The 26,006-nt window shown below is 39.1% G+C and overlaps 1 protein-coding gene across 1 annotated transcript in view; it reads left to right on the forward strand.

Moving 5' to 3' along the window:
• Window positions 1-22,924, forward strand: part of LOC121371906 (cyclic AMP-responsive element-binding protein 3-like protein 1) — a 47,444-nt gene extending 24,520 nt beyond the window's left edge. Inside the window, exons 2-10 of the mRNA XM_041498147.1 lie at window positions 3,088-3,259; window positions 9,258-9,548; window positions 10,099-10,295; window positions 15,197-15,340; window positions 15,772-15,830; window positions 16,102-16,170; window positions 16,597-16,693; window positions 18,861-19,047; window positions 19,582-22,924. Of these exons, the coding sequence (XP_041354081.1) occupies window positions 3,088-3,259; window positions 9,258-9,548; window positions 10,099-10,295; window positions 15,197-15,340; window positions 15,772-15,830; window positions 16,102-16,170; window positions 16,597-16,693; window positions 18,861-19,047; window positions 19,582-19,937 (1,572 nt within the window). The 3' untranslated portion in view covers window positions 19,938-22,924. The remainder of the gene's footprint in view (window positions 1-3,087; window positions 3,260-9,257; window positions 9,549-10,098; window positions 10,296-15,196; window positions 15,341-15,771; window positions 15,831-16,101; window positions 16,171-16,596; window positions 16,694-18,860; window positions 19,048-19,581) is intronic.
• Window positions 22,925-26,006: the final 3,082 nt, after the last annotated feature.

The following is a 26,006-nucleotide window of genomic DNA, read 5'->3' on the forward strand; positions in this document are numbered from 1 at the left end:
TACAGTTGATATCAATTGATGATCACCTATCAGTACAAAGAAAGGAATGTTTCGTAACACCCCAACACATTGAGCATAATTAAGGTGAGCCAGAGATCGCTCTCCTTGAATAGTGCTAGGTGAGCTGGAGATCGCTCTCCTTGAATAGTGCTAGGTGAGCCGGAAATAGTCCTTGAATATACAAACATATACATACACTGACAGGACAGCACATACCATGTGTTAGATATACCAGTGGTAGAGCCCTGGTTGAGAAATAACGCAGTGGAACTGTATAGTAACTACTACAAGTGATTCACTTGAATTGTCAAAGGAAGTGCTTACTTGTGAACTCCCAGCTTTCTATGGTTTGTGCAGGAAATATGTTTCCTCTTCAGTCGTAAGAAGAGAGACGTGTTTGTTGTGTGTGGAATCTGTAAGTCAACAGAGAGGCTAATTATACGTGCTGCCTTCTGTTGATATCTCACACATCCATACAAACAAAACACACGTCCATACTGAAACAACTATGATCCTTTCTGTGTGATGTCCATACTGAAACAACTATGATCCTTTCTGTGTGATGTTAGTTTTATACTTTATTACTACAATAATGCTTGAAAATGGTGACTGACATTAAAATCCTTTTGTTACTTCAGGCAAACCTTCTAACAATATAAATTTTATATATGGCATCAAACCAGAGCCTGTGCTTAACTTTTTGTGCATCTGTAACAAACATTCCCTCGGCATGTTTGTAAAGCATTTTCCTGATGTGCAATCAGTGTAGGATCCATCCCTGTGGTGGGCCCATTGGGCCGTGGTATGTACTGTCCTGTGTATGGGATGCTGCATATAAAAGATCCCTTGCTGCTAATTGAAAAGAATATCCCATGGAGTAACTGCTGCAGGTTTCCTCTCTAATTATCTCAATGGTCCTTAATAATATGTCGGACACCATAATATAATTATAGTTACAATGTTTTGAGTGCATCATGAAATAAAACGTTTCTTTCTGTGTCCAGTTTGCCTTATCATCTTTGACTGTAGTGTTTGCCCATCTGTGAAGTGAAGGCATACCACGCTGTCTCCCTTTACGGCCTGACTAGTGACCACTTTGATGTCCTTACAGCCACACTGGCCAATAATACTGCAGTATTTAATTGCATCTGCATGGGTAGAAATTGGCACCTGACAGATTAAACTGCCCCTAGGTTCATAATAAAAGTCTGGTTCGGCAACTAGTTTTAGTGGCCAGCTAGGAGCCATTTTGTTGAAACAGTTTCCAAATTGTATAGTGGTCAGTCCTCTATTTTGTTTTTTCTTTAATTATTATTACTTTTTTATTGAATGTAATGACTAATGTTTGTGGAGAGTAGATGGTATAAGTAGATGGTTAAGATAAAATGTTTGAAGCAAAAAAATATTGAGATGGGCGTGTGACTACTAGTTGTAGGGAGTTCACAACACCATCGAGATGGGCGTGTGACTACTAGTTGTAGGGAGTTCATGACACCATCGAGATGGGTGTGTGACTACTAGTTTTACGAAGTTCACAACACGATCGAGATGGGCGTGTGACTACTAGTTGTAGGGAGTTCACAACACGATCGAGATGGGCGTGTGACTACTAGTTTTATGGAGTTCACAACACGATCGAGATGGGCGTGTGACTACTAGTTTTACGGAGTTCACAACACGATCGAGATGGGCGTGTGACTACTAGTTGTAGGGAGTTCACAACACCATCGAGATGGGCGTGTGACTACTAGTTTTACGGAGTACTCTACCTTGACCACTACCTTCTAAAATATCAACATTGGTCGACAAGAATCTTTTTAGTTAGCCACCTTCATGCCAGAGCACTGCTTCCTGTTGCTGTTATACAGTTAGTACTTAATATAATAAGTAACTTTAAACCAATGGGTTATTTAAATATCAGAGAGGTGCATTGAGTGATAACTATTAGTCCCCAACCAGTCCAACTGGAGGTGGACATGGCTTTCATGTCTGTCTGGCTGTCTGTCTGTCCATCCAGATTGTTTTTCAGAATGCCTTGAGATATTGAGCTGAAATGTTGTGTACTTACTGTTACAGATCAAGTTTGACTTTCATGACAAGTTACCAATTTTTTTCAGTTATGACCTTTGAACTTAGGCGATACAGATACATGTATTAAAATGTTTTGGGCCCAGTAGGGGAATTGTATTGCTTTAGCAGTACTCTCAGAATGCTGTTTTTTATTTGTAGGTGTATAGAGTAAGTGTTTGTATTTGTAGGTGTATAGAGTAAGTGTTTGTATTTGTAGGTGTATAGAGTAACTGTTTGTATTTGTACGAGTAGAGAGTAAGTGTTTGTATTTGTAGGTGTAGAGAGTAAGTGTTTGTATTTGTAGGTGTAGAGAGTAACAGTTTGTATTTATAGGTGTGTGAGAGTACCTGTTTGTATTTGTAGGTGTATAGAGTAACTGTAGGTGTATAGAGTAACAGTTTGTATTTGTAGGTGTATAGAGTAACTGTTTGTATTTGTAGGTGTATAGAGTAACTGTTTGTATTTGTAGGTGTGTGAGAGTAACTGTATTTGTAGGTGTGTGAGAGTAACTGTTTGTATTTGTAGGTGTGTGAGAGTAACTGTATTTGTAGGTGTGTGAGAGTAACTGTTTGTATTTGTAGGTGTGTGAGAGTAACTGTATTTGTAGGTGTGTGAGAGTAACTGTATTTGTAGGTGTGTGAGAGTAACTGTTTGTATTTGTAGGTGTGTGAGAGTAACTGTTTGTATTTGTAGGTGTATAGAGTAAGTGTTTGTATTTGTAGGTGTATAGAGTAAGTGTTTGTATTTGTAGGTGTACAGAGTAAGTGTTTGTATTTGTAGGTGTGTGAGAGTACCTGTACAGAGTAAGTATTTGTAGGTGTGTGAGAGTACCTGTACATAGTAAGTGTTTGTATTTGTAGGTGTGTGAGAGTACCTGTACAGAGTAAGTGTTTGTATTTCTAGGTGTGTGAGAGTACCTGTACAGAGTAAGTGTTTGTATTTCTAGGTGTGTGAGAGTACCTGTTTGTATTTGTAGGTGTTCTATTTGTATTTGTAGGTGTACTGTTTGTATTGTAGGTGTGTGAGAGTAACTACATGGACACGGACTGGCTGAACACGTTCTTCGATGACCCGATCCTTAACGACAAGATGATCACGGACGCCGCTCAGCCCTGCATCAAGTCCGAACACAGCTACTCACTCAACGAGCAGACGCCCAGCTCACCACTCGGACTCACCAACATTGAGGGTTAGTCACTCACTCACTTTATAACTTATTCAGTGGTAGAGAGCTCACCACTCTCACTCACCAACATTGGGGGTTAGTCACTTGCTCACTTTATAACTCACTCAGTGGTAGAGAGCTCACCACTCTCACTCACCAACATTGGGGGTTAGTCACTTGCTCACTTTATAACTCACTCGGTGGTAGAGAGTTCACCACTCCGACTCACTAATATTGGGGGTTAGTCACTCGCTCACTTTATAACTCACTCGGTGGTAGAGAGCTCACCACTCCAACTCACTAATATTGGGGGTTAGTCACTCGCTCACTTTATAACTCACTCGGTGGTAGATAGCTCACTACTCCAACTCACTAACATTGGGGGTTAGTCACTCGCTCACTTTATAACTCACTCAGTGGTAGAGAGTTCACCACTCCGACTCGCCAACATTGAGTCACTCACTCACTTCTCTAACTCCGTCTTCTAGCAGTGGGCCGAAACGTGGCCCTGTGATGCTGGATCAATCACTCTCGGTGGACTCTGGGAGTTTCCTGTCAAAACCAGGGCCATGTGACTGGTAAATCAAAGGACTTGTCTTGTCCTGTCTGTGAGAAAGAACATGTAAAAGATCGCTTGCAGCTGTTAGTAGGAGTAGCACTGTGGCAGCAGTGACTTCCCTTCTCCACCCAAAGTCAGAATAATTATGTTGGACCCCCAGTAGTTCAATAATGTGATGATGTCATTACACAAATAGTTATTTGTTTATTTCTGGCACTGAGTCACACTGGTTCTAAAATAACTCATTTTGCAGATAAATTCAGTATTTTGTTTCTATCTGTGGAGGCATCATATTGTAATCTGTCTCGAGTGTATAGGAATGTGATCAGTACCGTGCTACATCGCATGCACCTGGAGCGTGCTGCGAACTACACATGCTCGTTTTAATTTGGATTATCTGTAATTAGTTTGTGTCAGATGACAATAGCCGGTTAATCAATATTTATCATACTGATACCGGTATCGGCTGATGAGATGTGCCATGACAATAGCCGGTTAATCAATATTTATCATACTGATACCGGTATCGGCTGATGAGATGTGCCATGACAATAGCCGGTTAATCAATATTTATCATACTGATACCGGTATCAGCTGATGAGATGTGCCATGACAATAGCCGGTTAATCAATATTTATCATACTGATACCGGTATCGGCTGATGAGATGTGCCATGACAATAGCCGGTTAATCAATATTTATCATACTGATACCGGTATCGGCTGATGAGATGTGCCATGACAATAGCCGGTTAATCAATATTTATCATACTGATACCGGTATCGGCTGATGAGATGTGCCATGACAATAGCCGGTTAATCAGTATTTATCATACTGATACCGGTATCGGCTGATGAGATGTGCCAGCTTCACCCTGATTCACATTTCCTATTTCAGAGTCAAGTGGTTCATTGAGCATGAAGGCCTCTGGACCTCGTTCTAATTTCAGTATCCACAGGCCTGCAGGAACGATATTTGAAGTGGGAGTGGAGGAGTCGGGCATGTCAAATATCTAGTGGGGGTGGGGTGGGGGGGGGGACACAACCACAGAGCATTTTTTTCAGCATTACTTAATCGTGGTGTATTGAAGACAAACAAAAGAGAAAAAACACAGTCGCTTTTGTCGGGAGATGAGTGAAGAGAAGACACATGCAAACTGATTTTCATATATAATGCTCTTTGTTGAAATAAACACCAAGTTTGTGTGGATTGGGTTTTTTTTGGTGCTTCAAACACATTTTATTCAATTTCTCCCCGAATTCGAACAATATCCTTTTTCAATTAGTTGTTATTAATATGTCGATATATGATATTTCTGTAATAAAATAAACTCCCTTTGGATTATTTATGCCCTTCGATGTATATCGGAGTTGTGGCGGTGTTTACGTACATCGAGAGTATGGATGTGAGAAGAAACAGCTGGTGGGTTTATGATAATGTGCTGGCAACACATGTTCTCTCCTCATACCTTTTGTACAGCTACCGATTGACAACTTGTTCAGTTCAGTCCGATTGGTTGTCGGTGAATGTCATGAAATTAGTATACCATGCACTTGACACACTTGCATATAAACTATCAATCTGCATGCACTGTTTATTATAATGTTAAAATGTTCACGTAAGACATGTAATTGTTGTTAAGGTTGTTACTTAATTGTAGGTTAATAAGTAATCAATATGTCTATTTCAGGCTGAATCCTGTTTTTCTTAGATGCAGGCGTTTGACAATTGTAAATGTATGTAGTTACACGCGAGTAGGACATAAACAGGTGTTTGACAATTGTAAATGTACGTAGTTACAAGTGAGTAGGAAATAAACAGGTGTTTGACAATTGTAAATGTACGTAGTTACACGTGAGTAGGAAATAAACAGGTGTTTGACAATTGTAAATGTACGTAGTTACACGCGAGTAGGACATAAACAGGTGTTTGACAATTGTAAATGTACGTAGTTACAAGTGAGTAGGAAATAAACAGGTGTTTGACAATTGTAAATGTATGTAGTTACACGTGAGTAGGAAACAAACAGGTGTTTGACAATTGTAAATGTACGTAGTTACACATGAGTAGGACATAAACAGGTGTTTGACAATTGTAAATGTACGTAGTTACACGCGAGTAGGACATAAACAGGTGTTTGACAATTGTAAATGTACGTAGTTACACGCGAGTAGGACATAACCAGTTGTTTGACAATTGTAAATGTACGTAGTTACAAGCGAGTAGGAAATAAACGTGTTTGACAATTGTAAATGTACGTAGTTACACATGAGTAGGAAATAAACAGGTGTTTGACAATTGTAAATGTACGTAGTTACACGCGAGTAGGACATAAACAGGTGTTTGACAATTGTAAATGTATGTAGTTACACGTGAGTAGGACATAAATAGGTTTCATGAATTCGGCCCTTAGTGTTTCATTGGGTATGACAAAAAACAAACATTCGCAGACTGTGAATTGGTTTTACCCGGTAAGTTTTTTTTCATATCCCGATGAATGTAAAAGAAATAACAGATAATCCTTATGATTAATTTTAAAACATACCTACTAATAATAACACTAAAAGAAATAACAGATAATCCTTATGATTAATTTTAAAACATACCTACTAATAATAACACTAAAAGTTAATTTTTTATTTTGAATTAATTTTGTTTGTTAAGTAAGTTAAGTAAATGTTGACCATGATTTGAATTTTTCTACAGCACATCAGTGCCAAAATGCCTCTAATCATGACCACAGGCGAATAAAAAAAAATTGTGAATTAAAATTTTGACAATCCTTAAAAAAAAGAAAAAAGTCTCCTATTAATTTGCCTATGCTCAAGTCTAAGGTGTATGTGTGATGACCCAAACTCAAGTCTAAGGTGTATGTATGTGTGGTGACCCAAACTCAAGACTAAGGCGTGTGTGTGTGGTGACCCAAACTCAAGACTAAGGTGTGTGTGTGTGTGGTGACCCAAACTCAAGACTAAGGTGTGTGTGTGCGTGGTGACCCAAACTCAAGACTAAGGTGTGTGTGGTGACCCAAACTCAAGACTAAGGTATGTGTGTGTGTGGTGACCCAAACTCAAGTCTAAGGTGTATGTATGTGTGGTGACCCAAACTCAAGACTAAGGCGTGTGTGTGTGGTGACCCAAACTCAAGACTAAGGCGTGTGTGTGTGGTGACCCAAACTCAAGTCTAAGGTGTATGTATGTGTGGTGACCCAAACTCAAGACTAAGGTGTGTGTGTGTGGTGACCCAAACTCAAGACTAAGGCGTGTGTGTGTGGTGACCCAAACTCAAGACTAAGGCATGTGTGTGTGGTGACTCAAGACTAAGGCGTATGTGTGGTGACCCAAACTCAAGACTAAGGCGTATGTGTGGTGATCCAAACTCAAGACTAAGGCATATGTGTGTGTGCGTGGTGACCCAAACTCAAGACTAAGGCATATGTGTGTGTGTGTGGTGACCCAAACTCAAGACTAAGGCGTGTGTGGTGACCCAAACTCAAGACTAAGGCGTGTGTGGTGACCCAAACTCAAGATTAAGGTGTGTGTGTGTGTGTGTGTGATGACCCAAACTCAAGACTAAAGCGTGTGTGTGGTGACCCAAACTCAAGATTAAGGTGTGTGTGTGTGGTGACCCAAACTCGACTAAGGCATATGTGTGTGTGGTGACCCAAACTCAAGACTAAGGCATATGTGTGTGTGGTGACCCAAACTCGACTAAGGCATATGTGTGTGTGGTGACCCAAACTCAAGACTAAGGCGTGTGTGGTGACCCAAACTCAAGATTAAGGTGTGTGTGTGTGTGATGACCCAAACTCAAGACTAAGGCGTGTGTGTGGTGACCCAAACTCAAGATTACGGTGTGTGTGTGTGTGGTGACCCAAACTCAAGACTACGGCATATGTGTGTGTGTGTGGTGACCCAAACTCAAGACTAAGGCGTGTGTGTGTGGTGACCCAAACTCAAGACTAAGGTGTGTGTGTGTGTGGTGACCCAAACTCAAGACTAAGGTGTGTGTGTGTGTGGTGACCCAAACTCAAGACTAAGGTGTGTGTGTGTGTGGTGACCCAAACTCAAGACTAAGGTGTGTGTGTGTGTGGTGACCCAAACTCAAAGCTAAGGCATATGTGTGTGTGGTGACCCAAACTCAAGACTAAGGTGTGTGTGTGTGTGGTGACCCAAACTCAAGGCTAAGGTGTGTGTGTGGTGACCCAAACTCAAGACTAAGGCGTGTGTGTGGTGACCCAAACTCAAGGCTAAGGTGTGTGTGTGGTGACCCAAACTCAAGACTAAGGTGTGTGTGTGGTGACCCAAACTCACTTTGCTACAACTGGACCAATAAGATAATGTTAGTTTGTAATGAATGTAGCGGAAATTTAATTATAATAAATTTAGTAGAAAGGCCTGACTAATTTTATAAGCATCTTTGTGCTGGACAAACACAAAGTGAAGTTCACTATATGCAGTGTTTAACTAAATGTTAACCCCTCACATTAGGCATTAAGTTGCTGTGTGATGTTGACATAGTGGTTTTGATTGTTACTATAATTGTACGATGGGTTGCTCTGATTGTAATGGAAGCTATATAAAGTAATGTAATATAATGTATAATGTTTAATAAAAGTCAATCTGCATATAGTGTGAATTTTGATTAGCTAATCAAATCCATTTGCGGCTTTAAAACCAGCATTAATGTGAAAAAAGTGAAACAGTACTTTGAAATATTGATTGTATAAGCACCTTGTCTCAAAAGTCAACTTTGAAGTATTGATAGCATAAGCTCATGTCAATTTGCCTTGTCTCAAAAGTCAAATACACATGACACTGATGGCACGTGATGTCAAGGTAATGTACTAACAATAAATTTAAGTAAATATGTTTTGCCACTTTAAGTTGAATAATTATAGTATACAGGGAACATTTTGTTTTCTTGATTAACAAGCAATATTTCTAGTCAGTTGAAAATCAATTGGCAACTACTGTTTACTATTTTAAAATTGTATAGTGATTGTATGTTCTTTAGTAACCCTGATTTGGATTAGGAAAACTGTCACAAAGATGGAATCCCCCTTTTCGCACTCACATAATAAATTTGGAGAAGTTCTATTTCAATAATGCTATTGAGGAAACAGTGTGGAATGGGTAATTTATTAAAACATGTTAGATGTTAATATTGACTGGAGTGTAAATTACACTATGTATTTGTGGTGTTAACTGTTTATATTTCTGATATTGGGGTGTAACCTAGTGTGTATTTGTGGTGTAATATTGTAGTGTAAATTAGTGTATATTTGTGGCGTTAAATGTGTGTATTTATTTATTGTGTAATACTGAGGTGTAAATTAGTGTGTATTTTTGGTGTTAAATGTGTATAATTGTGGTGTTAACTGTATGTATTTATTTATGATCTGTGATACTGTGGTGTAAATAAGTGTGTATGTGTGGTGTTTATGTGTATTTAATTTTGTAGATATTGACACTGATTTCTTCTGCACCACGGCCAGTGATGTCGCACCCAAAGACTTGGAGAGTCAGACCGCTATAAAACAGGAAGCTCTCGACTCTGACCCTCTGATGACCAATGTGATGACAACCTCTGTGACTGCCACAACATCGGCGACGCTGCTCAACAAGCAACAGCCAACCATGATCGTAACATCGACCGGCACGCTGACATCGCCATGTGACAACGCGCTGATTCCACACATCACAATAAAACAGGAACCTCCAGACACCTACGATGACAGCTCGAGTCAAGAAGGTTGGTGTCTCACACGATCTCTTGATTACTGACACCAGAAGAGCACATAGTTGAACTGATACTGGCATCATTTTAACACACTATCTTCACGTGAAACCTGCTACAATTTCTCCATTGACGGCAAAGGATTTTTAGACACATTTGCCTTACAGACACATAGCATGGCCTTTAATGTAAGATTTGTTAAGCACTGGTTAGGATAGAAAAACCTGGGTCTCATAAAGAAAAGTACAACACTGTGAGCCCTTTAAGATATTACAATATTGATACCAGTTAAATTGACATGCTTATGTGACCTACTCTAGCCTTGAACTAGTCTAGGGGGGTGGTGGGGGGTGAGATTGACACCTCCCCTGAAATGAAGAGTACACACTAATGTTAGTAGATCATAATTTACTGGTAGCACCAGGGCATTGTGTTTGTGGAGGTGTGTTCTGTGTTGTAGACCTCTGCTGTGTTGTGTTATCAACACTGTACCTTCACACAGGGCACTGTACTGTGTTTGTGACTGTTCTATTGATTGTCAGCTTACCTACTGGTTGTGTTTCAGTGAGTTTTGACTCGATGGTTCTGCCACCGACCCCGCCTAGTAGTGGAGCGGGCAGTGACAGCGATGGAAGTCTGAGTCCCCAGCGGTCGGCGCCGTCCAGCCCCATACGACAACTTTCATCTCGCCAGAATCATCACAGCATCTCGACCTCCATCGTAACCACCAAGACCTTCTCTCAGCCACTCTTTGTCAACCCGGTGAGTAGGCCAGACTTTTAGATCTTTATCTTCTCTCTTTACTGTAACCACCAAGACCATCTCTCGGCCACTCTTTGTCAACCTGGTGAGTAGGCCGAGCTTTTAGATCTTAATCCTCTTTATTGTAACCACCAAGACTTTCTCTCGGCCACCCTTTGTCAACCTGGTGAGTAGGCCGAGCTTTTAGATCTTTATCCTCTTTATTGTAACCACCAAGACCTTCTCTCAGCCACTCTTTGTCAACCTGGTGAGTAGGCCGAGCTTTTAGATCTTTATCCTCTTTATTGTAACCACCAAGACCTTCTCTCAGCCACTCTTTGTCAACCTGGTGAGTAGGCCGAGCTTTTAGATCTTTATCCTCTTTATTGTAACCACCAAGAATTTCTCTCGACCACTCTTCGTCAACCTGGTGAGTAGGCCGAGCTTTTAGATCTTTATCCTCTTTACTGTAACCACCAAGACCTTCTCTCAGCCACCCTTTGTCAACCTGGTGAGTAGGCCAGGCTTTTAGATCTTTATCTTCTCTCTTTACTGTAACCACCAAGACCGTCTCTCGGCCACTCTTCGTCAACCTGGTGAGTAGGCCGGGCTTTTAGATCTTTATCTTTTCTCTTTACTGTAACCACCAAGACCTTCTCTCAGCCACCCTTTGTCAACCTGGTGAGTAGGCCGAGCTTTTAGATCTTTATCTTCTCTCTTTATTGTAACCACCAAGACCTTCTCTCGGCCACCCTTTGTCAACCTGGTGAGTAGGCCGAGCTTTTAGATCTTTATCTTCTCTCTTTATTGTAACCACCAAGACTTTCTCTCGGCCACCCTTTGTCAACCTGGTGAGTAGGCCGAGCTTTTAGATCTTTATCTTCTCTCTTTATTGTAACCACCAAGACCTTCTCTCGGCCACCCTTTGTCAACCTGGTGAGTAGGCCGAGCTTTTAGATCTTTATCTTCTCTCTTTATTGTAACCACCAAGACTTTCTCTCGGCCACCCTTTGTCAACCTGGTGAGTAGGCCGGGCTTTTAGATCTTTATCTTCTCTCTTTATTGTAACCACCAAGACCTTCTCTCGGCCACCCTTTGTCAACCTGGTGAGTAGGCCGAGCTTTTAGATCTTTATCTTCTCTCTCTTTATTGTAACCACCAAGACTTTCTCTCGGCCACCCTTTGTCAACCTGGTGAGTAGGCCGAGCTTTTAGATCTTTATCTTCTCTCTCTTTATTGTAACCACCAAGACCTTCTCTCGGCCACCCTTTGTCAACCTGGTGAGTAGGCCGAGCTTTTAGATCTTTATCTTCTCTCTCTTTATTGTAACCACCAAGACTTTCTCTCGGCCACCCTTTGTCAACCTGGTGAGTAGGCCGAGCTTTTAGATCTTTATCTTCTCTCTTTATTATAATGAAGACCTTCTCTCAGCCACTCTTCGTCAACCTGGTGAGTAGGCCGAGCTTTTAGATCTTTATCTTCTCTCTTTATTATAATGAAGACCTTCTCTCAGCCACTCTTCGTCAACCTGGTGAGTAGGCCGAGCTTTTAGATCTTTATCTTCTCTCTTTATTATAATGAAGACCTTCTCTCAGCCACTCTTCGTCAACCTGGTGAGTAGGCCGAGCTTTTAGATCTTTATCTTCTCTCTTTATTATAATGAAGACCTTCTCTCAGCCACTCTTCGTCAACCTGGTGAGTAGGCCGAGCTTTTAGATCTTTATCTTCTCTCTTTATTATAATGAAGACCTTCTCTCAGCCACTCTTCGTCAACCCGGTGAGTGGGCCGAGCTTTTAGATCTTTATCTTCTCTCTTTATTGTAACCACCAAGACCTTCTCTCGGCCACCCTTTGTCAACCTGGTGAGTAGGCCGAGCTTTTAGATCTCAACTTCTCTCTTTATTGTAACCACCAAGACTTTCTCTCGGCCTCCCTTTGTCAACCTGGTGAGTAGGCCGGGCTTTTAGATCTTTATCTTCTCTCTTTATTGTAACCACCAAGACTTTCTCTCGGCCACCCTTTGTCAACCTGGTGAGTAGGCCGAGCTTTTAGATCTTTATCTTCTCTCTCTTTATTGTAACCACCAAGACTTTCTCTCGGCCACCCTTTGTCAACCTGGTGAGTAGGCCGAGCTTTTAGATCTTTATCTTCTCTCTTTATTATAATGAAGACCTTCTCTCAGCCACTCTTCGTCAACCTGGTGAGTAGACCGAGCTTTTAGATCTTTATCTTCTCTCTTTATTATAATGAAGACCTTCTCTCAGCCACTCTTCGTCAACCTGGTGAGTAGGCCGAGCTTTTAGATCTTTATCTTCTCTCTTTATTATAATGAAGACCTTCTCTCAGCCACTCTTCGTCAACCTGGTGAGTAGGCCGAGCTTTTAGATCTTTATTTTCTCTCTTTATTATAATGAAGACCTTCTCTCAGCCACTCTTCGTCAACCCGGTGAGTGGGCCGAGCTTTTAGATCTTTATCTTCTCTCTTTATTACAATGAAGACCCTCTCTCAGCCACCCTTTGTCAACCTGGTGAGTAGGCCGAGCTTTTAGATCTTTATCTTCTCTCTTTATTATAATGAAGACCTTCTCTCAGCCACCCTTTGTCAACCTGGTGAGTAGGCCGAGCTTTTAGATCTTTATCTTCTCTCTTTATTATAATGAAGACCTTCTCTCAGCCACTCTTCGTCAACCCGGTGAGTGGGCCGAGCTTTTAGATCTTTATCTTCTCTCTTTATTGTAACCACCAAGACCTTCTCTCGGCCTCCCTTTGTCAACCTGGTGAGTAGGCCGAGCTTTTAGATCTTTATCTTCTCTCTTTATTGTAACCACCAAGACTTTCTCTCGGCCACCCTTTGTCAACCTGGTGAGTAGGCCGAGCTTTTAGATCTTTATCTTCTCTCTTTATTGTAACCACCAAGACCTTCTCTCGGCCTCCCTTTGTCAACCTGGTGAGTAGGCCGAGCTTTTAGATCTTTATCCTCTTTATTGTAACCAGCAAGACCTTCTCTCAGCCACTCTTCGTCAACCCGGTGAGTAGGCCGGGCTTTTAGATCTTTATCCTCTTTACTGTAACTACCAAGACCTTCTCTCGGCCACTCTTCGTCAACCCGATGAGTAGGCCAAGCTTTTAGATCTTTATCCTCTCTTTATTGTAACCACCAAGACCTTCTCTCGGCCACCCTTTGTCAACCTGGTGAGTAGGCCGAGCTTTTAGATCTTTATCTTCTCTCTTTATTATAATGAAGACCTTCTCTCAGCCACTCTTCGTCAACCCGGTGAGTGGGCCGAGCTTTTAGATCTTTATCTTCTCTCTTTATTATAATGAAGACCTTCTCTCAGCCACTCTTCGTCAACCCGGTGAGTGGGCCGAGCTTTTAGATCTTTATCTTCTCTCTTTATTGTAACCACCAAGACCTTGTCTCGGCCTCCCTTTGTCAACCTGGTGAGTAGGCCGAGCTTTTAGATCTTTATCCTCTTTATTGTAACCAGCAAGACCTTCTCTCAGCCACTCTTCGTCAACCCGGTGAGTAGGCCGGCTTTTAGATCTTTTAGATCTTTATCCTCTTTACTGTAACTACCAAGACCTTCTCTCGGCCACTCTTCGTCAACCCGGTGAGTAGGCCAAGCTTTTAGATCTTTATCCTCTCTTTATTGTAACCACCAAGACCTTCTCTCGGCCACTCTTTGTCAACCCGGTGAGTAGGCCGAGCTTTTAGATCTTTATTTTCTCTCTTTATTATAATGAAGACCTTCTCTCAGCCACTCTTCATCAACCTGGTGAGTAGGCCGAGCTTTTAGATCTTTATCTTCTCTCTTTATTATAATGAAGACCTTCTCTCAGCCACTCTTCGTCAACCTGGTGAGTGGGCCGAGCTTTTAGATCTTTATCTTCTCTCTTTATTATAATGAAGACCTTCTCTCAGCCACTCTTCGTCAACCCGGTGAGTGGGCCGAGCTTTTAGATCTTTATCTTCTCTCTTTATTATAATGAAGACCTTCTCTCAGCCACTCTTCGTCAACCCGGTGAGTAGGCCGAGCTTTTAGATCTTTATCTTCTCTCTTTATTATAATGAAGACCTTCTCTCAGCCACTCTTCGTCAACCTGGTGAGTAGGCCGAGCTTTTAGATCTTTATCTTCTCTCTTTATTATAATGAAGACCTTCTCTCAGCCACTCTTCGTCAACCTGGTGAGTGGGCCGAGCTTTTAGATCTTTATCTTCTCTCTTTATTATAATGAAGACCTTCTCTCAGCCACTCTTCGTCAACCCGGTGAGTGGGCCGAGCTTTTAGATCTTTATCTTCTCTCTTTATTATAATGAAGACCTTCTCTCGGCCACCCTTTGTCAACCTGGTGAGTAGGCCGAGCTTTTAGATCTTTATCTTCTCTCTCTTTATTGTAACCACCAAGACCTTCTCTCGGCCACCCTTTGTCAACCTGGTGAGTAGGCCGGGCTTTTAGCTTCTCTCTTCCTTGTGACGTCAGTACCAAACAGTGATTCTTTATGAGATTTTATAGTACAATTTGAAACAAAAATTTTAATCCGAATTAACTAAAAAATATCTATTCTTTTGTTAACTGTTAGTACCTAACACAACAGTATATATTTAATAATTTACAGTAAATGAAGGTGTTTAGCTATTTTGTCAGTGTTTAAAATAAACTATATGAAAATCATCTTTGATAGATTCAGACATAACATGAAGACTCACCAACATTGGTGTTATTACGCTGCTGAGGATAATTAATGTTTGTTAACATAATTTTTATCAAAACAGCGATAAGTGATCAACATTGTTATTGAAAGAGAATTGTATTTAAGATTTCTCATTTGAGGATGAACTGTGTTTCAAATTTCTCAGTCGGGGGATGGGGGGAGTGAATTGTATTGAAGATTTCTCATTTGGAGGTGAACTGTGTTTCAGATTTCTCAGTCAGGGATTCTCATGTTGTCCGAGGAGGAGAAGAGAACACTGATCTCCGAGGGTTACCCCATCCCCGGAAAACTACCACTTACCAAACAGGAAGAAAAGAATCTGAAGAAAATCCGTCGAAAAATTAAAAATAAGGTAAATATCTTTATGATAATACTACGAATACTTGTGGTATTGTTTATTATAAATCCGTTTTACTAGTCTGAATTTGATATTTCTGTCAGTGTAATAATATTAAGAAACAATGATAATATAATAGAATACTGGGTTTACATTTCATTATAAATACTGCTTATACTAGTTTAACTTGGATGTTTCTGTCAACCATATATGGGATTGTTCTACTGAATTAGAACTGCATAAGCTTGATAACAAATCTTTAAAAAGCCTACATGTATTTAACTCACGGCAAGTTTGAACTTTGTTATATAAGAGACATAAAATATGCCTTATCCAAATGTAAAGCCTTGCATTTTGAAACTGCCTGATGTATAATCCGAACCGTCTGACAGTTTGTGTCATCTCGTTATTGACACTGATCTCACGATGGTCTTATTCTTTTCCAGATCTCCGCACAAGAAAGTCGAAGAAAAAAGAAGGAATATTTAGAAGCTTTAGAAAAAAGGTATGACATCTACACTAGTGTGACATTCTTTCCTTCACTGAACCCAGTGGCCAATAAGCCATCATTTGAAAACCACAGAAATATTTGTGTTACTGACTGTATTATATGTATTAACTTTCAACTTGTCATTCACATTGTGTAGTTTGTTAAACATACAGCAGTAAATTGCATCAACTACTTTAATTGGTTAGTATCTTTGTATCATTGGTTAGTATGTTTGTATCATTGGTTTGTATGTTTGTAATATGTTAATTATTTTGTTTATTTTTAGGGTTGAGTCTTACACCCATGAAAACTCTGACTTGAAGAAAAAAATTGATTCACTAGAAAATAATAACAGGTAATTAATTTTAAATACCAATGTTATCAGAAGACGCTAAACTAGCTAAATAAGATTTTCTTTACTGGAAATAAATTAAAAGATGATAACAATAATTAAATTCTAATAATTAAAACAAATAGCAAAATTAATAAAGAAATGGTACCTCAGTTGAATAGAGCTAAAATTTTAGTTTTTTAATTAGAGCTATTATGAAGAATTATGAATTGTAGTCGCCAGATATAAGTTATCTAACTGGACATGTTTGTTAACTGTCGCTGGTTTGATGAGTGTTAGAAACATTAACCGATGTTACTGTGACAGTAAGTTATCTACATGGTTATTAATCGATTGTTTCAGGTCATTACTGGAACAGTAAGTTATCTTCCTGTTCGTTAACTGACTGTTTGATGTGTGGTACAAACGTTGACCAATGTACTGTTTCAGGTCATTACTGGGACAGTTGCAGAAACTGCAGGCACTTGTCAGTAAGGTGACGTGTCCGTCGGGCACATCGGCTACACAGACTGGAACCGTTCTCATGGTGAGTAGACCTGGCCTAGTGAGTTGTATCATCACGTTACTTTCATACTCGAGAGTATCCTTGTGCACAGCATCGTGGTTTAAAATCATCAATGTATATCATAACTGCATGTCATTCCCTAGTCCACTTGGTAATAATGTTGGAGTTATTTCCCTTGGGTCTTGTTAAAGTTTAAAGTTTGTTTTCTTTAACAACACCACTAGAGCACATTGATTTATTAATCATCAGCTATTGGATGTCAAACATTTGGTAATTCTGATGTATAGAAAACCCGCCACATTTTTGTCATTAGTAGCAAGGGATCTTTTATATGCATCATCTCAGAGACAGGATAGCACATATACCAGCCGTAGTGCACTGGCTGGAATGAGAAATGGACCACCGACAGGGATCAATCTCAGACCAACTGTGCATCAAGTGGATCTTGTTAAATGCATCTGGCAAGTAGTGTCAATTTTTATTGGATAGATTTTCCATCCAACCATTGTCCCATGCCTTGTATGTGAACGGTCATGGTATGCACTGCCCTGTGTGGAGAAGTGGATATGAAATATTGCTTATTGCTAATAGAAGAATGTTTCATGTCATATTTAACAAACGTTTGACATCCAGTAGACAATGAGGAATAAATCAATGTGCTTTAGTGGTGTCATTAAAGAAAACTAGTTAACAAGCGTTCGACATCCAGTAGACAATGAGGAATAAATCAATGTGCTTTAGTGGTGTCATTAAAGAAAACTAGTTAACAAGCGTTCGACATCCAGTAGACAATGAGGAATAAATCAATGTGCTTTAGTGGTGTCATTAAAGAAAACTTAGTTAACAAGCGTTCGACATCCAGTAGACAATGAGGAATAAATCAATGTGCTTTAGTGGTGTCATTAAAGAAAACTTAGTTAACAAGCGTTCGACATCCAGTAGACAATGAGGAATAAATCAATGTGCTTTAGTGGTGTCATTAAAGAAAACTTAGTTAACAAGCGTTCGACATCCAGTAGACAATGAGGAATAAATCAATGTGCTTTAGTGGTGTCATTAAAGAAAACTTAGTTAACAAGCGTTCGACATCCAGTAGACAATGAGGAATAAATCAATGTGCTTTAGTGGTGTCATTAAAGAAAACTTAGTTAACAAGCGTTCGACATCCAGTAGACAATGAGGAATAAATCAATGTGCTTTAGTGGTGTCATTAAAGAAAACTTAGTTAACAAGCGTTCGACATCCAGTAGACAATGAGGAATAAATCAATGTGCTTTAGTGGTGTCATTAAAGAAAACTTAGTTAACAAGCGTTCGACATCCAGTAGACAATGAGGAATAAATCAATGTGCTTTAGTGGTGTCATTAAAGAAAACTATTTTTAAAATGATTTTTTAGAATGATTTGCTGTTTGACGGTGTTTATTGCCATCATCTTTCATGTGGCTCTGTAGGGAGTCGACAGATTTATCACCTGAGATGGAAGGGTTTGGGGTGGATGGGTGGGTAGAAAATTGTTTTCATTTAAAGGGATTGTTTTCAGCAAATCATAAAATGTATTTTGTCGACTTTCACCGCTATAGTAATTATAAATGTTGTCACTTTGGTGGAGGTGTGGCATTTGTGTCGATCTGAACACCCTTACTACCTGGATGATAGACTTTTTAAACTCACCCACGAATGCCCTTGTCATTTGATTTCTGCATTTATAACTTAAATACCTATATATACGGTAGGATGGTGTGGTGGGGGGTGGTTGGAGAAGCAGTATTTATAAATCATATAGTGATTATAGTAAAAGTAAAATAATGGTAAGGATGATGTGGTTATTTTAATACCGGTTACCTGCCTGGTCTGTACACTTTGGTGATGGAGGAAGCTGCAGTTAAATCATCTTTTCTTAGTTACATAATTTACATATTCATAAAATATAGAAACTTTAAAAAAAGTCATTAAAAAAAGAAAGTAGATTCTAATAATTATGACTCCTAATATTTTAAATTGTAATTTTCGAATTTAATCTGTACAAATTATATTTATTGAATGAAATATTTCCTGTTAATTTTTGGAACTATTTGTTGTTAATGATTTTTTGGGGGTAACTAATTACTGTTAAATGTAATTTTTGGGCTATTTGCTATTAATGTGTATTTAAACGCGAGCCGTGTGTAAAGTTTGACTTCACTGCAGGTTCTCGTTCTGTGTTTCGCTGTTTTCCTTGGTGGCTGGTCTCCAACGTCGCTCAACATCGGCTACTCGGCCAGCTCCGCCGTCTCCCCCGTGTTCATGTCGAAACCCGAGTTCGTGCGGCCCGCCCCCGCATTCGGACCTGCTGTGGGCAAGGCCGATATTGAGGATGACTACTCCACTCCTAATAGTGAGTTGTGTAGCGAAGCCGGTCTTTGTGAGCTGGTGTTTGTTAATAACTGACAAGTGCTGTAACATTGAGTGAAATATCTCAAAATATCTGTGAATAACATTGTTAACGAGGGGGATAAAAACATCTAAAACTTAATTCCTCAGTAGAAACTATTATTTTTACTGTAGTAAGTCACTTAACAAAATGATATCATTGATTAGTTTTACATTTCACAATTAATTTGTCGCATTCTTTTTTTAAAGAATAAAAGTAAAATTATGAGAGTTATATAAGAGAAAATTGAGTGGTTTTTGTTTTTGTCAGATAAAATTTATATCTCTTGTTTTGAGGTCTTCAGTTCCATATTACATTTGTGCTGTGATTCCAGACTTCACTTCACTTTATAAATCACATTTCACTAAAACCCATGAACTATCCTCTATATATTTATTAATAACTGGCTCAGATACTTTTTTTTAGTACTCATAGGTATTGATTTTAAGTTTAGAAAAAGCTATTCCTCTATTGAAACGGACACTTGTTTGTTTTCAGTGAAATCCAGAATGCTGTTGTCTTTAAAAGACGATGTCGAGGAAGAAGACGATGTTCGGCCGTTGTTTCCGTGGCAGGTGATATCGTGGTGTGCGTCTAAGAAGGAGGATTACGTTGCGGCCCAGCCCGTGGTCGATGTGGAGGGGCCTGTGATTACCAAGACTAACCAGGCCGCAGTCAGCGAGGCTCCGTCAACTGACATCCCCGTTGTCTTGACCGCGAGACCACTGGTGCTGGCCAACGAGACGACTCGCGAGTATGATGACCACCAGGCTCTGATGCACCCCGACATCGCCGTCGCACCTGTTGACATCCAGTCCCACGCTAACCTCACCGCCGACATAGAAACGGCCTAGGTGACAGGAGATGATTGGGTCAGGGGGGGTGGGTGGGGGTGGGGTGGTTAGAGCTCCAAGTGAACAGAGTCCACAAGGCCCAGCAAGTGTATATCAGTCACTTGTAATACTTGATAAATCCAGCAGGTTTCTTCTCTGTTGAATGCCCAGCAAGTGTATATCAGTCACTTGTAATACTTGATAAATCCAGCTGGTTTCTTCTCTGTTGAATGCCCAGCAAGTGTATATCAGTCACTTGTAATACTTGATAAATCCAGCCGGTTTCTTCTCTGTTGAATCCCACAACTTATCATACTGGCTACTCTATTTGACTTCTTCCAGTTACAATACTAGATGGATCCAACCACTCGTAATTTCATTTTATATATTCTGTTCACAGCCTATATAATATATGTGCAATTCAGTCACCACTTTCAGTATGCTGAATACAAAATTTGACTCTATCATCCTAAATAGTAGTTAAATTTATCAAATTAGTCAGAAATCTTCATACTGTGTGTCTACGAAAGTTTGAATCCAACAGTTGAATTCGGTTGTTCCTATATTCACAGTGTAGAATAAGAACTCAACTAGGTCTGTCTTGCTATTTGTGTCCAGTTGTACAGTTCCACAGACGGGTCATATAAATTGTTTAACGGAATAACGGTGCTGAATCCTCACATTTTCTTTCCACTGTTCACTTGGAGACTCTCCGCACTGAAGAGTGAAACCAAACCTAGCTGCCATCTAGAAGTGACTGACAGTCATTTGGGATTTACTTTAATTTTATCACATGAATGGCAAAGTGAAGTGCGTGATATTTATTGACTGTATGAAGTGCTGTGCGCTCATTCTACCGAGTGCCGGGGAGGTGGTGCATTTAGTGAACATGTTAACTGGCCTACAGTGACAGGACCCGGTACACATACCACTGTCTCATCTTAACCAACGGTGGCGGCTTAATTCATCCTCAATGTGGACCAAACATGTCAGGTTTTTTAATGCAATTTTTCATTTTATTTTTGTGCTGCTTAATATTATTTAAGAAATATTGTTTGCAATTAGTTTTGCAAACTTTGTCCATGCTAGTCACATATCGAATATGCATGCATTTGAGGACCTGCATGGTATGCAATAGAGTAATCTCCCATGTCATGCAACAGTAATCTCCCCTTTTCATGCAATAGTTACCTGTCATTGTATAATACAGCTTCCATTACCTAGACCACGAACAAAAGCATTTTAAAAGTCATATTTTATCATCATTTTTTAATTCTATCATTTCTTAGTTGAGTGGTGATGAACTTTCACCCCTTTTGTTATTTGTTTGTGGCATGACAATGTGCTATTGACGTATCGGCTTTTGGCCGGACCTGCAAAGCCAAATTTATTTTATTTTTGAATAAATGTACATAGCATCGATGTATGTATGGGCAATGATTATTATTGTCAAATACAGATATTTACATGTCTGATGAAGTTAAAGTATATTTTTATGTATTTGTTTTCTTTAAAACAATGTGATAGCAATATTAAGAAAGATTTCTCTCACTGTCGGGCGAATGTTTTGTTGAGTATGCTGTTAAGTTGAATCAGTGTGTTGGCAAGTATTCTAGCAGGCCTGTCAAGGGAATTTAAAATGGAGGATGACATGGCGTACATATAAATAATATATAATACAAATTATTTAGCTATTGAAAAAAATTATTATATGTACATATGAAAATACTGTTGCTTATTAAAATGATGGAAAATAATTTATAGAATTCTGCAGTCATGGTCATAGATGATTTCAGGGTTAGGGTTAGGGTTAGGTTTACTTTCCTTTGACACTTTATTGTATTGTCCATTTTCTTACATAGACAAGTTTTACATCATCACTAAATACTTACAAGTAACAGCTGATCCAAAACATGAAAGTTCAATGCAGTTCACTTCGCAGTATTTCATAAAGAAGTTATTTACCAAATATTTTAAGAATTTTATATCTGCAATGGGTTTAAGTGATGGGACGTGTGTCAAATTCATCATTTGTTTCACTTGTCATCCTAGTGTAAGCATCTTGACCATCGCAACCAACTCTCGGCTTATCATCAGTTAGTTACAAATATTCCTACCCTGCTGGTAGGAGCGACTATTGTTGAGCATGTTAAATGTATTGGTCGACTATTTGAAAAACGTGAATCATGTGTTTCACACTTGTACAGATGTTGGGATGCTGTAATATTGTACAGATGTTGGGATGCTGTAATATCAGGGGCCGTCACAGTTGCAGATTTTGTTTACACAAGGCTTTCTTTATTCTTACCATATGTGAAAATAGAAGGTGAAAATAGAAGATACAAATCAGGGCTCTAATTTACGGGTGGCACCGCTGGCCATTGCCGTCACTGCGATATGAATTGCTGTAGGTCAGGGATGGCTGAGTTTTTGTCAGTTGAAGGAATAATTTTTAGGTTTTAATTTAGTTTTATTTGTTGCAAAAGTTGCTGGTTTAAAATTGCTGTAGACGGTCTCAAAATGGCCATTAATGGGTGTTTTGCCTCTTGGCAATAAACTTTCAAAATTGCCATTGGCAACAAATTGTTAAGTTCAAACTGCAAATATTGCATCAGTTACATACTTAATTAGACCATTTACAAATTGGCTAGCATATTACAATTGGCATGAAAAGAAAAAAGTTTCCTTTTTTTTAGCGATATTTAAAACAGCAGATATATAAAGAAAATATTAAAGGCCAGCCGACATAACTGCATAAACTGGTCTGAGGCGACCCCTTCAAGTGTTGTACAGAGACGACTTACCAACATATTGGTTGTAGAGGATATATTTGTTTTTTGTTAACCAATATTTTGGTTGTGGGAACTTTTTGGTTCTAATCATGTTGGTACATTATTATTATGGCATTTGTTGATTTTCTTGCACAAATGATGAATTTCTCCATATATATTTTTAAAAGGGTCTGTACAGAAAGAAAAAAAACTAAACAAATAAACATGTACAAAATATGTCTGTATTGTGTTGTGTTTGAAGTATTGTAATGAAATAATCTAAGATGTTTGTCAAACACTGGAATACACACACAGATGGATGTATGAAATAGTCTAAGATGTTTGTCATACACTGGAATACACACACAGATAGATGTATGAAATAGTCTAAGATGTTTGTCAAACACTGGAATACACACACAGATGGATGCATGAAATAGTCTAAGATGTTTGTCATACACTGGAATACACACACAGATGGATGCATGAAATAGTCTAAGATGTTTGTCAAACACTGGAATACACACACAGATGGATGGATGAAATATTCTATGAAGATGTTGGAATACACCCAAGAGAAACGTTTTCCGGATTTGTCTGGAATTCTGGACTTTTAATCCAGTCTCCAGTGTTTCTGGGTTTTCTACCGTTTGTCTAAAATATTTTGTATTCTCCATACAAAACTTGCGATATGGTTTCTGCCAATACTTTGCATATTCTAAATGAAGGGTCTGTCAGTTTAAGCTATTGATATTCTGAATGAAGGGTCTGCCAGTTTAAGCTATAGATATTCTGAATGAAGGGTCTGTCAGTTTAAGCTATAGATATTATGAATGAAGGGTCTGCCAGTTTAAGCCATAGATATTTTGAATGAAGGGTCTGCCAGTTTAAGCCATTGATATTCTGAATGAAGGGTCTGCCAGTTTAAGCTATTGATATTCTGAATGAAGAGTCTGCCAATTTAAGCTATTGTGCAACCCCAACCCTAGGGCCAATCACTGTGCTCGCCCACCAATATTCACATTCCCACTTAGGCCATGGTATGTGTTTTTATGTCTGTAGGAAAATATGTACATAAAGAGACTCCTTGCTTATGGAAACTGTAGTATTTTTGTGTCAAATTACAAATATCTGACATCCAACTAATGATTAACAGTGCTCTAGATGTGTCGTTAAACCTTTTCATGCATGCATGGTTAATGTTTATGGTATGACGTTGATCACAATGTCTTTAAATTGATCTCTAACATCCAGGAAATATTGTTCTCTATGAAAGTGAGGAATTTCAGTTTACAAAGATGATGACTGCAACCAGAGACATTTTGTTGATATTAAACCACACCGCTAGCCTTCTAGTTGGCTACATGACAAACCTTTTTCCATTGGTGGGTTTGTTTTCATTAAACAAGGCCCCACATCAGTGAATTTGTACAGTGCAACTCTCACAATGCTAATGACCGAGTTGATGACCAATCCAAAATCACACCTGTGTGTTTTCCATAGTGGCTAGGACAATACAAAACATTTAACAGCGATTCAAAGCCACAAGGAAAACACCTGGATGGCTACCCACACCAGGGGAAAACTAGTGGATAGCAACTGCCTTGAAAACCGTGTCCATGGAAAACAACAAAATATAAACTGTTGGTAGACCTTGATTAATGAGACATATATATCTAGATATAAACTATCGGTATACTACCGGGTGATCAGACCTTGATTAATGAGACATATATACAGTAGGTATAAACTGTCGGTATACCACCGGGTGATCAGACCTTGATTAACGAGATGTATATATATAGATATAAACTGTCGGTATACCACCGGGTGATCAGACCTTGATTAACGAGATATATATATATATACAGATATAAACTGTCGATATACCACCGGGTGATCAGACCTTGATTAACGAGATATATATACAGATATAAACTGTCGGTATACCACCGGGTGATCAGACCTTGATTAACGAGATATAGGCCTATATATAGATATAAACTGTCTGTATACTACCGGGTGATCAGACCTTGATTAACGAGATATATATATAGATATAAACTGTCGGTATACCACCGGGTGATCAGACCTTGATTAACGAGATATATATAGAGATATAAACTGTCGGTATACTACCGGGTGATCAGACCTTGATTAACGAGATATATATAGAGATATAAACTGTCGGTATACCACCGGGTGATCAGACCTTGATTAACGAGATATATATATAGATATAAACTGTCGGTATACTACCGGGTGATCAGACCTTGATTAATGAGATATATATATAGATATAAACTGTCGGTATACTACCGGGTGATCAGACCTTGATTAACGAGATATATATGTAGATATAAACTGTCGGTATACAACCGGGGATCAGACCTTGATTAACGAGATATATATAGAGATATAAACTGTCGGTATACCACCGGGTGATCAGACCTTGATTAACGAGATATATATAGAGATATAAACTGTCTGTATACCACCGGGTGATCAGACCTTGATTAACGAGATATATATAGAGATATGAACTGTCGGTATACCACCGGGTGATAGACCTTGATTAACGAGATATATATACAGATATAAACTGTCGGTATACCACCGGCTGATCAGACCTTGATTAACGAGATATATATATATATATAGATATAAACTGGCTACCCACACCAGGGGAAAACTACTGGATAGCAACTGCCTTGAAAACCGTGTCCATGGAAAACAACAAAATATAAACTGTTGGTAGACCTTGATTAATGAGATATATATAGATATAAACTATCGGTATACTACCGGGTGATCAGACCTTGATTAATGAGACATATATACCGTAGATATAAACTGTCGGTATACTACCGGGTAATCAGACCTTGATTAACGAGATATATATATAGATATAAACTGTCGGTATACGACCGGGTGATCAGACCTTGATTAACGAGATATTTATACAGATATAAACTGTCGGTATACGACCGGGTGATCAGACCTTGATTAACGAGATATATATACAGATATAAACTGTCGGTATACGACCGGGTGATAGACCTTGATTAATGAGACATATATACCGTAGGTATAAACTGTCGGTATACCACCGGGTGATCAGACCTTGATTAACGAGATATATATATATAGATATAAACTGTCGGTATACCACCGGGTGATCAGACCTTGATTAACGAGATATATATATACAGATATAAACTGTCGGTATACCACCGGGTGATCAGACCTTGATTAACGAGATATATATACAGATATAAACTGTCGGTATACCACCGGGTGATCAGACCTTGATTAACGA

The sequence above is a fragment of the Gigantopelta aegis genome, chromosome 4 (genome assembly GCF_016097555.1).
Source record: "Gigantopelta aegis isolate Gae_Host chromosome 4, Gae_host_genome, whole genome shotgun sequence".
NCBI classification, from domain to species: domain Eukaryota; kingdom Metazoa; phylum Mollusca; class Gastropoda; order Neomphalida; family Peltospiridae; genus Gigantopelta; species Gigantopelta aegis.